Source organism: Malaclemys terrapin, chromosome 7 (genome assembly GCF_027887155.1).
Source record: "Malaclemys terrapin pileata isolate rMalTer1 chromosome 7, rMalTer1.hap1, whole genome shotgun sequence".
In the NCBI taxonomy this organism is placed as follows: Eukaryota; Metazoa; Chordata; order Testudines; family Emydidae; genus Malaclemys; species Malaclemys terrapin.
The window spans coordinates 57373927-57386320 of NC_071511.1; the positions used below are offsets into that span (position 1 = coordinate 57373927).

Below are 12394 nucleotides of genomic sequence, written 5' to 3' on the forward strand. Positions count from 1 at the left end.
CAGTGCACTGGGGTCACATTTTGAAGATTTCTCCACACACACAAAGGCTAGAAACGTCACTTCTCTAAGAATGAAGGATGAAATCATCACATATACACTTGACTCCAGGAGCTGGGGCTTTAAGGAAAACAATAATTATCATGAGACTCATGACAGACTCATGACAAAATCATGAGAGTTGGCAAAACTGCCTTCTGTTTAGAGGCTAGTTACTTTCCAGAAGGATCTTAAACACAACACTACAGTGCTTGAGTTGCAGTTTTCACAGGAGAATATTTAAAACCAAACACCAAGAAAATTCCACATTTTAAAGTTGAGAAAAGAATTGAGACTTCTGAGGTATCTCAGAGCCAATGCAGGCAGGAAAGAAAAATAAACAGCACTGGAGTTCTGGGCAGCTCTTCCTCTTGAAAGAAACTTGGAGGGTCAAATCTCCTAGACATTAATCAAGTAAAACTATTGCCATCAGTGCCTCCACTCAGAGATATTAACATCACAGTGAACATATGATTATAAACACATGTGTGGCAATAACTATACACTTCATACTTAAATATCCGAGCCATCTTATCCAGAGTTACACATCATATATGCATTGGCTCAGGGACTACATTTTCCCACTAGGTGCCTTTGAAAATCTGGCCTTTTGTCTGTGTCCTAGGGTGACTAGACAGCAAGTGTGAAAAATTGGGACAAGGGGTGGAGGGTAATAGGCACCTATACAAAACAAGGCCCCAAATATTGGGACGGTCCCTATAAAATTGAGACATCTGGTCACCCTAGTGTGTCCCTCAGTGCCCCATCTGTACAATGGGGATAACAGCACTGCTCTACCTCACCGAGGGCCTGTGATGTGAGGTAGTCATACTGTGGTGATGGGGCCACATAAGTACCACAGAGAGTGGGAACTTCTCTATATCTGCTATCCCTTCCCTGGGTTCTGGCTCCTTCTTTTCACATACCCCTCTCACATATCCCTCTTTTCTGAATAAAAACGAGGAGTCTGGTGGCACCTTAAAGACTAACAGATTTATTTAGGCATAAGCTTTCATGGGTAAAAACCCACTTCTTTTTTACCCATGAAAGTTTATGCCCAAATAAAATCTGTTAGTCTTAAAGTGCCCACCAGACTCCTCATTGTTTTGTGGATACAGACTAACACGGCTACCCCCCTGATCTTTTCTGAATGTAAACTTGGCTCAGAGAGCTTGGCTGTATTTCTTCTGAGTCCTCTGCTTTCTCTCTTCAACACCCCCCAGGGATTCCTGTTTTACAGGTTCATCTAAAGACTTCCAGATCCTTAATTTAATCACCAACCTTTCTTATCTTAATCACCCTGCCTCTGTTTGTAAACAAAACACTGACTCCCTGCCCCAAGAGCACAAGCACTCTCCTCTGCAGAACTCACATTCCACACTAAACCTCTACCCGGATAGAACATGAATTCGGATATAATGTGGTAAAGCAGTGCTCCGGGGGGCGGGGCTGCGCACTCTGGCAGATCAAAGCAAGTTCCATATAACAGTTTCACCTATAACGCGGTAAGATTTTTTGTCTCCTGAGGACACCGTTATATCGGGGTAAAGGTGTAATTCTGTGAAGTTGAGAGGTCCGCCTGGGAGCCCACCTCCTGTAGGGAACTCAGGGTGGGGCAGGACCCCCCCCCCCCAATTGGCACCCTTGCAACCTGCAGGATTCTAGTGCCCAAAGCAATGTTGTGCCCTGCCTTCCCCTAACCCAGGGCTAAGGGCTTCCACTCCTCACCCAGATTCGCCCACACCAGTGAGCAGTCTCACATCCTTCTATGCCCCCCACTGGGTCATGCAAGAGAGGGGGACAAACACACTGGCAGAGATGAGCCTGTCTTTAAGGGATGGAAGGAAGAAGCACTCCTCTGGGAGAAGGAGAGAGGATCAGGGGAAGGACCAGTGATGAGCTCCCAAAATCCTAAGAACCGGTTCCTTACCGGATCCTCGGCGGCACTTTGGCGGCGGGGGGGAGGAGTGGGTGTCCTCACTCGCTCCGGGTTTTCGGCGGCAGATCCTTCACTCGCCCGCCACCAAAGTGCTGCCGAAGATCCGGTAGGGAACCGCGCGGTGAGTACAAGCCCCACGTGCCTGTTTCCCCCCCGCCACCCACCCATCTGACTCCAACCCACGTCTTGCCCCCAACTGCCCCCCTCAGAACCCGCAACCCATCAACCCCACCCTTGTCCCCTGACCACCCCCTCCCAAGACGCCCCACCCTAACTGCCCCCCAGGACCCCACCCCCTACCCAACTCGCCCCACTCCCTGTCCCCTGACTGTCCCAACCCTATCTACTACCACCCCGACAGACCCCCGGGACTCCCACGCCTACCCAACCCCCCCTTTCCCTGTCCCCTGACCACCTCCGCCCCCTCCAACCACTCCCTACCCCTTATCCAACCCCTCCTCCCAGCCCCGGCTGGCCCCCTTAGCATGCTGCTGTGTAAGGATGCCGCGCAGCCACTGAAGCTTGCAGCCCCACCCCCTTACCCAAAAGGTGAAAGTAAGCTGGTATGCCCCTGTACAGCGTACCGGCAAGAGCCGGTGCGCCATACTGGGGTGGCCCGGCTTCCCCAGGGGGCAATTTAAAGGGCCTGGGGCTCCAGCCTCTGCTGGGAGCCCCAGGCCCTTTAAATTGCCACCAGAGCCCCACTGCTGGAGCCCTGGGGTAGCGGGGGTCTCCAGGGGCTATTTAAAAGGCCAGCGCTCCAGCTGCCTCTGCTGCCCCCTGGGAGCCCCGCCGCTTTCCCCAGGGCTGGGGGAGCCTTGGCCTCCCCAGCTGGAAGCTCAGGTGGGCCAGACAGGACGGTCCTGCGGGCCGGATGTGGCCTGCGGACCAGAGTTTGCTCACCCGCCCGCCCCTTTAGTAACCGGTTCTACACCAGCTTCTAAATTTAGCAACCGGTTCTTGCGAACCAGTGCGAACCAACTCCAGCTCACCACTCGGAAGGACTAGTGGGTCGCATGGGAAAGAATGGAGTCCTTCTAGGCATGTGGGGAGGGAACGGTCCCGCTGGAGAGAGGGAGACAATTGCAGTCATGCTGACCAGGTACAGTCTGATCTTTTCTGCGTAAAGCCTGTATCAAGGCTATTGCTCAGGGACTAATGATTCAGTGACTGAACTATAGGTCTACAGCATGACACTTCCCACGGAACAACACCCAGCATGGTGCTGCACACATGGCCAGTCAAGGTCCGCATTGAGAACTGTTTCCAGACAGAGGTGACTCCTCCGCCCTTCAAAGACCTCCAAATTCCAAACACATTCTTCACTTCCCTCCATGGAAGTGCCCTAACCCCACCTCAGACACACCCCAGGGCTCACACATCCTTCGTTCCTCTATCACAGATGCCCCTCACTATCATCACAAAATCCCCTCCATCCCAGTCACATTCTTCAGTGACCCCCACAGCTCCAGACACAGCCTTCATCCCCCCCCGACCCCCCCCATCTGCCTGTGTCTCCCTTCATCACACAGGCACCTCCTACACTCCCCTTAACATTACAACCAGACACATGCCTGACCTCTTGCTGAGCACTGATAGAGATGAGCCCCATCCCTCTCGGGGGAGTTCCCACCAAGGGTGGGCAGCGGGGCCCCCAGATGGGAAAGGAGAGGAGGAAATCCTGGCTATACTTACGTCCTGACTAACCTGTAAAGACACAGTGTGGTAGCTGGCCGGAACACTCTCGTCATCCTCCTCATCGCTGTGGGAGTGGCTCTGGTGCTGGCTCGAGGCCCGCGAGCGCCTCAGCGAGTTCTCTTTTGGCTTCTTCTTGAACCGGTTGGCTTTACCGTCATACTTATGGCTTTTCGCCCGCTTCTCCTGGGACTTGTACCCTAGGGAGCACCAGGGGCCGTAACATACTCCATCATACGCACTGGGATCCCAATGCAGACTGGCCTGCAAGCCCCTCTCAATCTACATGCTAACAACATGCTGAAGCAAAGGGCCCAACAACCTCATGAGGTGCTGAGTGCCCCCAGAGGTCTGTGGATCCTCAGAGCCTGTTGGAACCAAGCCCTGGGCAGCAGCACCACCAGGACGCCATGTCTCTGGCTGATGGTGCTCCTCTTTCTCCACATTGCAGTCACACGGTTCCCCTCACTGGCAGGAATGAGGGACAGGAAGGAGCTATGGAATGAGGTCAGCACTAGCTCACTACTCCAGCACCCATAGCCAGACTGACCCCCACTGGGTGAGATCTGCCTGCTGCAGACAGCCAAGCTTTAAAAGGCTGAAGTGACAAGGCCTCCCCCTGCCCCCACCCCCGCTTCTGAGAAAATCCCACAGCCGATTGGCTCTCCTTCTCTGGGGGTGCGCTCTGCTTGTCCCTTGCTCCTCTGTGTGCTGTTGCTGGATGCACCCTAACCAAGCCCCGCCTCACCTCCATTCAAACTCGCCTCTACAAAGATGCGGATGGTTTTGACGCAGAGCTCGAAGTTCTCTGGAGTGACATGAGCAGCATCTCGCACAATGAAGGACAGGGACTCCACGCACTTCATGAGAGATTTGGTGTCGTGTGGGCCCAGGTCCAGACCCACAGTCAGGCTATACTGGTTCACGAGAGGAGACGGACCCTGCCTGCTGAGCCCAGCCATGGGTTTGGGGCTGTCAATGTCGTCCTTGCCAACCTGCAATGCGGAGCACTAGCAGTGTGAGAGGATGTAGCCCAGTGTGCACAGCACACACGCATCAGCCCATCCCCAAGGCCAGAGACAGGCCCTTTTCTCTATCACCAACAGGAGGTACTGCTGCTGGCAGACTCATCTCTCCTCCTTTCCACACTTGTCTCCTCCTGTTCACTCCTCTCCACCTTTGCCTTTCATCCCCCTTTCCTTCCCTCACCCTCCTTGCTCTGTTCTCCAGTCCCATTCCCTTCAGACCCCACCCCACCCTACCCTCCACCCAGAGCTGTCAGAGAACTGCACCCACTCACTACAGGGCAAGCACGAGCTAGATGCACATTGAGGAGGATGGGATCTGCAGGGCAGGGAGCTCAATGACAGCTGCACCCTGACTCCAGTGGATACGTGTCCAGCTGTGGTGCTTACAGCCATCTCACTTCTGTACACTCTGCTGCTACAGGGGATCGAGCCTTCACCCCAGGCAGCCCTCGCCTCACTCACCACCAGCCAGCCGCTGTTCACCACATCCACGTCAGTCACGGAGCGATGCATCTTGCCTTGCTTACTGTGATCAGCATACACCTCAGAATCAGAGGTGTAGCCACGGTCCAGGCTGACATCACTCGGGTGGTAGGACAAGGAGATCTCACTGTCAGACTGAGCACCTTCAAGAAGAAATGCATAGAAGTGAGCCAAAGCCAGAGCTCCAGAGGATATAAGCCAAAAGAGGCTGCTCCAGCCCACGAGTTCCCAGTTAGAGGAGAACCTGGCCAGGCCTCATCTCCTCTTGCTTTTCCCCCATGAAAGCAGCCATCAGAGCAGCACCCTCAGGGGAGAGAGAGAAAGACCAGATCTTTGTAATAGTTTATCCCCTGTAGCAGACTCTCCTCTTCTGAGGGAACACATGATTTATGCTGTGAATTCCCACAGGATTCCCCATGCTCCAGCTGGCTAACATGGCTGGGGACCTAGAAGGGGAGAAAGTCCAACGCTGAAGCCTGGACAGGATAAAGATGGATCCCAGCCGGGGGTTCCCAAAACTCATCTCCGAAATTGCATTTGCAAAATCTTTCACACCCCCACCCCCCATTTGTGCATGTGCCCTCCCCCCGCACCCACACTGCCTGCTACATAGCCATACAGAACAGGGGATACATGCAGATCCAACCAAAAACGTGGCCTGAACTGCTGAGCCTCATTTGTATGCATGGAAGTGCTTTCATTCCAGGCACTTTACTCCAGTGGGGCAGATCAGAAACATCACACGGAAAAGGGGAGTTTGAGGAGAATTACTGCAGTTGCTATGGTGGGACAGGGCAGCACAGCCAACGTGTTGGAGAATTTCATGCGCTAGATAGGGCCTCGGGGTCATTCACCCAGCCCCACCTCTGCACTAATCTCATGCTCTCCAATAGCCAGCCGTGTACTTTAGCATGCTGTGTCATAGGGGCTGCCTTCTCTACACCTGGCATTCAGTTTGATATCACACATTCCCAGCTAAGCAATCCTTGCTGGGGGCAGCACTGAAGCCAATGGGATCACTTATTTATGGGCAATTGCTGGGTGTTCTCCAACATCCCACATTTGCTACAATTTAGCCAGCAGGGAGGGAGGTAGAGCTCGGCCCTGAATGTCCAAATGCATTTCTTGGTACAGGACTCATGGCAGAAGAGCTTGTGGGCTGTTGCATTGCCACTGGGTCTTGTCGTGTGCTTGTGCCACCAACAGACAGCAGTGCTAGAAGAGACTGTAGAGAACAATCCTGGGCTGGCCCCTGTAGAAGCCAAGATGAAAGGCCCACCAGCCCCGTCTCCAGCAGCTAGGAGTCTATGGCAGCAGGACTTGCCAAACCAGCAGGCATAACGCCCCAGGACCTCACAAGTAAGAGCTGGGGAGAGGAAGGAGGCCCTCTATTGTAGGCCTGTGGCAATGAGCTTTGAAGGCACATCATCAATCATTTTGCCATGTGCGGGGAGGGGGGGGGGGGGAAGGGGAGGGAAGAGGAGCTTAGATTGGATTTGCCAATGCTCCCAACTGGATTGCTCTCAGGTGATCGGTAAGTATCAAGGTGAGACAGTGGGGGACTGGTGAGCAGGTTTTGTATGAGTGCCAGTGCCCTGTCTATGCCCAAACAAATGTTTGATTTCAGTTTCCCAGCACACTGCTCTTAAAACAGCCACAGAGGAGCCAGTCTCTTCACTTCCTTGCTGTCTCCCCCATAAGAACATCTAGTAAGATATGGACAATAGCTCGGTTTATATTACACCCCCGAAGAGGGGGATTAATCTGTACTGCCCAGGACAAGACCCCCCTCCCTCTCTTGGAACACAGCAGTCTCTCTCAGCAGCTGTGCAATCTCAGCTTCCCTTCCATTGTTCCCTCTGGTGCATGGGCTACTGCTCCAGGAGGAGATGGCAGAGCAGAGAAAGGGACAAATCATGAGTAGGAGTGAACAGCAGGTGCTGGCTTTTAATCTTGCTAATGTAGTTTAATATCAGCTTTGTTTTCCTGCAGACCCCTTTGCTAATTGAAAAGCCCGGGGAAGCAGCTGCTTATCTGGCAAGCAGGCATCAGATTTCCTAGCAGCAGCCCTCTGTCTTACCTGTGTCATTATCTGCCCTTGCTGTAACCTGCAGGGCTGGGGGCGGTTTCACCCCTGACCCGATACACTCCAGGAGGGTGAAGAGTGTGTACCAGTCATCCCCGGAGTGGATGTTGGCAGCATTGGTCTTCAGGAGCTCGTGGAGGCCATAGGCAACCTGGTGGCTAACTCTGGACAGCACGCTGGGCTTCATCATTAGCAGGATACGGAGCGAGAGGAGAACCTGGCCAGGGAAGGTGGCAGTGAGTGCTCACGGCCAGCGCTACATCCAGTCCCATTTCTTATCAGAGTCCTCCTCTCCCAGTTACTTAGAGCTAAAGGCTGCAGCTTCTTCAGCAGAGTTGCGTGCACTGCAAAGGACTGAGATTAACCCAGCCCCCTTGCTCGCTGGTGTGCAGTAGTCACATACAGTGTGCTTAGGCCCCTTAGTCCCTGGTGGTTGGCAGCAGACAATTTCTGTGAGCTGGAATCTGCTGTAGTAGGATGTCAGCAAAGCAGCACAAGCAGGAACAAGGCCATTCAATGTGGTGTGTAAAGAGTATAAAACTCCCCATCACCCAGGCAGTGTGTTAGTACAAAGAAGCTACAAGCCAGGGATTGTAACGGTGTCCCTTTAGGCACATACGGTTAACACACAAACTTGGGTGAAAGCATTTTAGTCACCACTGTTCCACACAACACCTTCAGCCCCTAGAACTGAAAGGGTGAAGAAAACCATCAGTCTGCAGTTGAGTCTGTTCACTTGTCAATTGGACTCTGAAGTGCTCTCAGATGCAGGTGTCCCACAGGGTGTGAATCTGTCAAGACCTGACACTACTTTTAACTGACTAGGCTTTAAGCGGACGTTGTCCCTTTGGCTGTGAGATTCCCCTCTCCCAGACCAGGTCCACCTACCCTCCTTCTCCATGACAAGGGACATGTTCAGATGCCTTTGGGGGATGGGTCTTTCCCTTGCTAAGGGCCCTTGTAGGGGAATTCTTCTCCATCATCTTCAATGCTCTGAACCCATCAGACCAGGCTCCAGGGCTTTTGCCTTTTAGCTGTAACTCTCCCCTTCTTAGCAATTCAAACAGCGCCCAAAGTGCCTTGAAGTCTGCAGCAGGGCACCAAATCCCAAGACAAGTGAACAGGTGGGAAGTGGTCCTGCCACAAATACAGGAAAGAGGCCAGCACTCAGAGCACACAAGTGATGCCATGCTAGGATGACTAACAGCAGCAACAGATTCCTCACGGGCTGGTGAGTGCAGACACAAAACCCAGTGCACCGACCTCCACCAACCCCTTTACCTGGGCACTGATCTCCTCCCGGCGCAGGAGCCGAATGGCCAGCCTGAGCAGCCCTACCACCGCTCTTTCCACCAGGAAGCAGAACTCCAGAGCATGGACGCACAGGTGATAGAGGTGGTCTCGCACTGCCTGCCAGACACATCCCACACGGTCCCTAGCCAACACAGCAACAGGAGAAAGGGCAGGGTGAAGGGAGATGAACAGCAGGGCTGAGCGGCTGTTCTCAGAGACCTTGCAGGCCTAGTATCTCTCTGCTTCACTTGGATGCTCCAGCAGAGTTACCAACAGCAGATCTATGGGAGCTCATTGCTTCATTATTCACAGGCAACCACGTGAGGGAGGGCACCCTAAACTCAGCTTCCTTAGAACCTCCTGGCCCCTTTGCTCATTTTGCAACCCCCTTCCCCGCCTCAGGTGTGCCAGACGCATAGGGGCTCCTGCCAGCCCCACCAGCCAGCCCTCCCATATTTAGCAGGAGATCTTTGCAACAGGCCACCCACCTCACCATCAAGGCGATGTGGGGGAAGGGTAATTCTTGATCATAAGACTTTGCACTGCAGCTACACTATCCCCCCACCTCTACTCTAGGAGTCAGGTCTCCCCCACCGCTGCATACCTAGCTGGGGCAGACACCATTTTAGTCTCCATGTCCTTTAGGTCTCCCTGTAGTAAGCAGAGCTTCACAGGGGATGGCTCCTTTGTTTACAGGTACTGTGGTGGAACTACTAAACCCAGCAGTTGTGCTTCAGCTGGCAAACCAAGCCCATAAGGAACTGAGCCCCTGGACCTACACATCAGCTAGTCACTGCTGGAGCAGTTCTGGAGACTGTGTTTGAATGAAGGCATTGGCATGCAGCTCAAAGAATCACCTGTTCTCCAGCACAATCCTCAGCAGCATCTCCAAGCAGAAAGCAGCGTCCTCCTCATCATACGTCTCCTCATCAGGAGTTACGGAGATCAGAGCCTGAAAGAGCCAAAAATCATCAGTACCCATCATCACCTCTGCATGCAGTAGAAACCCTCCCAGAGGGACCCGTTTGTGCATTCCCCCAGTCACACAGCACTTCGCAGCTTCTGCAACTGGATCAGCCATTTGGGAGAGCAGAGCTGCCAGATTCTTTTCCTGATGCGCTAACTAATGTTCAACTACCATGCATTCAGGCATGCAGCTTGCCAAGGGAAGGCAAGAGGGACGGCCCCAGGGCCCCTAGGCACAGCTACACAAGTTCTCAAGACTCTGCTGAGTCCCACAGTGATCCTTTAAGAAGCTATACAATAAAATAACACCTGGCTCTGCTCTTAAGGAAGTCCCTGGACCTAATTTCCCATCCCAGAGACAATGAGAAACCTTGAGCCAAAAGCTGAACTGAGTGCTGTTCTTAAAGTACTCCTAGATAAGTCTTCTGGAGAAGGACCTGCAAGGGAAATATTCCACCGCAGTATATGTTACATGGCTGTAATTACAGCGTACCCTCCTGACCACTATCCTCTAGCCCTACAACCTGCCTGTGATGCCTCTCACCTTCATGAGCTCCTGAAGGGACTCCAGCTGGAGGAACTTGCTTTCAGTGATCAACTTCTCGGGGTCACATTGCTGCAAAGAAGAGAAGGGAAAGGGAGAGTGCTATGAGCAGAGACACAACCTGAAGAAACACAGCTCATGCAGGTCTGCACACACAGAATAGATTGGAGAGGGAGCTTTAAGCCCATTTCTAGTAACTCAGTCCCCCGTCCAACCAATACACATCACTAGAAGCCATTCCTCCTAAAGAACCTGGCCTCCACTGGGCAGATTTTAGGGGAGAGAAAAAGTCACCTTCTGACTGTCACATCAAGGAAAACCTGTATTTGTTACAAATCTATTCTCATCAGCTTGTGCTTAGTTATGGGACTCTAACCTAGAGGGCACATCTCAGCTTCCTATGGGGAAGCGCCTGCATTTTCATGGACTTATGGAACGTGGCTCCCCATGGGCGAGTGTTGTTAGACCTGTACGGAGAACACTACCGCTCCCTACAGCTGTGCATATGCAGGTATTCTTCAGGGTATTTAGGTCTTGAAGTTTTCAAGTCCTCTGGGATCCTGGCTCCAGCTAAATGGTTAAGACTCCTCCACAGGAAGCGGGTACTTAGAGTTACAGCCCCACTTCCCATTATCTGTGAAGGTCTGTCCTCTCATACACACTGCGCTCAATGCATTGCACTGTGTGCCAGATTCTTTTCAGTCCTGTGCATTACCTTTATGCACTCCAGAGCAATTCGCTTTGCCTCCTGGTTCTCTGTAGATGGCCCCCTCATACCCGATTGTTCTGTACCGCTGAGGGTGAGCCAGCTAACAAAGCTCAGCACTGTGGATTCACCGCTGCAAACAGAACACACACATCAGCCACACAAGAAAAAAAACATGCATGTTCCCTAGCACCCACGAGGGACTCATTGGGCCACATCTCCCTGTGCCACTCACCGGTTAGATGGGGTCTCTTCCCGCTGCAGAGAGATCTTGCCATTGGGATCCACAAAGTCTTCAACCTGGAAGTCACACCAGAGTGCATGTCCCAGTGTTCACCTCTTTCAGCTCTGTCTTCTTCACATCCCCTAATCAATTTTCCACTCTACCTTCCCATCCCTGAAAGTCTACACTATCTGATCTATACACAGCAAACACCCCGACCCCCACATACAGACACTGTAACCAAACCTGCAACCCCACAGGCAACACACCTCTACCCCGACAGAACGTGACCCGATATAACACAAATTCAGATATAATGCAGTAAAGCAGCGGGGAGCCCAGGTCCCTTTAAAGTGCCACCCGAGCCCCGCTGCTTTACCGGTTATATCAGAATTCGTGTGGAGCCCCGGGCCCTTTAAATCACCGGGGCTCCGGCAGCCAGGCTCGGGTGGTGATTTAAAGGGCCAGAGGCTCCAGCTGCTGCAGGGAGCCCCGAGCCCTTTAAATCCCTACCCGAGCCCCGCTGCTAGAGCTCCAGAGGTGATTTAAAGGGACCGGGGGGCTCCACACGTGGCTGGAGCACAGGGCCCTTTAAATCACCGTCGGGGAAGCCGGTCCAGTCCGGCACGCTGGAATGTACCGAACCCGATATAACGCGGTTTCACCTATAAGGCGATGAGATTTTTTAGCTCCTGAGAACTGCGTTATATCGGAGTAGAGGTGTACCACAGAATTGGGCCTTCTACAGTGCACTGTTGCAGTCCTCACACCATTGTATTTCCCCACACAGACATGTCTTGTCATTTATTTTAGCAGATGTCAGAGTTGGAATTCATCAAATTCAGTTAAAAAAAACAAATAATCTGCAAATCTGAGATGCAAGAGCCCACAGGTCACTATTGTGCTAAGCCCTTCAAGGGCTGTCTTGCTCTATACACGCACTGCTAAAGCCATGCCTTTCCAAGCAGGCTCTCCTCCCCTTTGAACTGCGACTCTGCAAAGCTGGGCTCCTCACTTGCCCTGTCTTGAATTAGCCAGGAGCTGGCTGTCATTACCTCCACCATGGCCTTGGGCAGCAGCTCTGCTCGGAAAAGCTGCAGCATGGCCTCCATGATGTTTTTCCAGCCCTCCCGCAGAATGTCGCCATGGCGATGTGCCAAGTGAAACACAGTCTTTGCTGCGATGTGGGCCTTGGGATTACTTCCAAAAACACTCGGCAAATTCTCGATAGACTGCAAGAGAGAAGAGTGGGTGGTGGTCTGTCAGCAAGACACATTTCCCTTTCAACACAACCCAGGATGGAGTGCATTGCGGACCCTGCTATGGGACAGATGATATTTCTAAGAAAGGCTATGGGTAAACTACAGCTAACACTCAATTTTGGGGAAGGCTGGG

At 52.7% G+C, this 12394-nt stretch overlaps 1 protein-coding gene across 8 annotated transcripts in view; it reads right to left on the reverse strand.

Annotated features, from left to right (window-relative positions):
* The window catches only part of GBF1 (golgi brefeldin A resistant guanine nucleotide exchange factor 1), a 185937-nt gene that overhangs the window by 6007 nt on the left and 167536 nt on the right, over window positions 1-12394 (reverse strand). For 5 of the 8 annotated variants that reach the window (XM_054033851.1, XM_054033850.1, XM_054033846.1 and 2 more), the window contains 10 exons: window positions 12055-12231; window positions 11012-11076; window positions 10786-10909; window positions 10071-10142; window positions 9418-9512; window positions 8549-8702; window positions 7262-7484; window positions 5161-5324; window positions 4419-4665; window positions 3671-3870 (listed from right to left, as the gene is read on the reverse strand). In XM_054033851.1, coding sequence (XP_053889826.1) covers window positions 3671-3870; window positions 4419-4665; window positions 5161-5324; window positions 7262-7484; window positions 8549-8702; window positions 9418-9512; window positions 10071-10142; window positions 10786-10909; window positions 11012-11076; window positions 12055-12231 — 1521 coding nt within the window. The remainder of the gene's footprint in view (window positions 1-3670; window positions 3871-4418; window positions 4666-5160; window positions 5325-7261; window positions 7485-8548; window positions 8703-9417; window positions 9513-10070; window positions 10143-10785; window positions 10910-11011; window positions 11077-12054; window positions 12232-12394) is intronic. The other 3 variants (XM_054033853.1, XM_054033852.1, XM_054033847.1) reach the window with 1 other exon arrangement.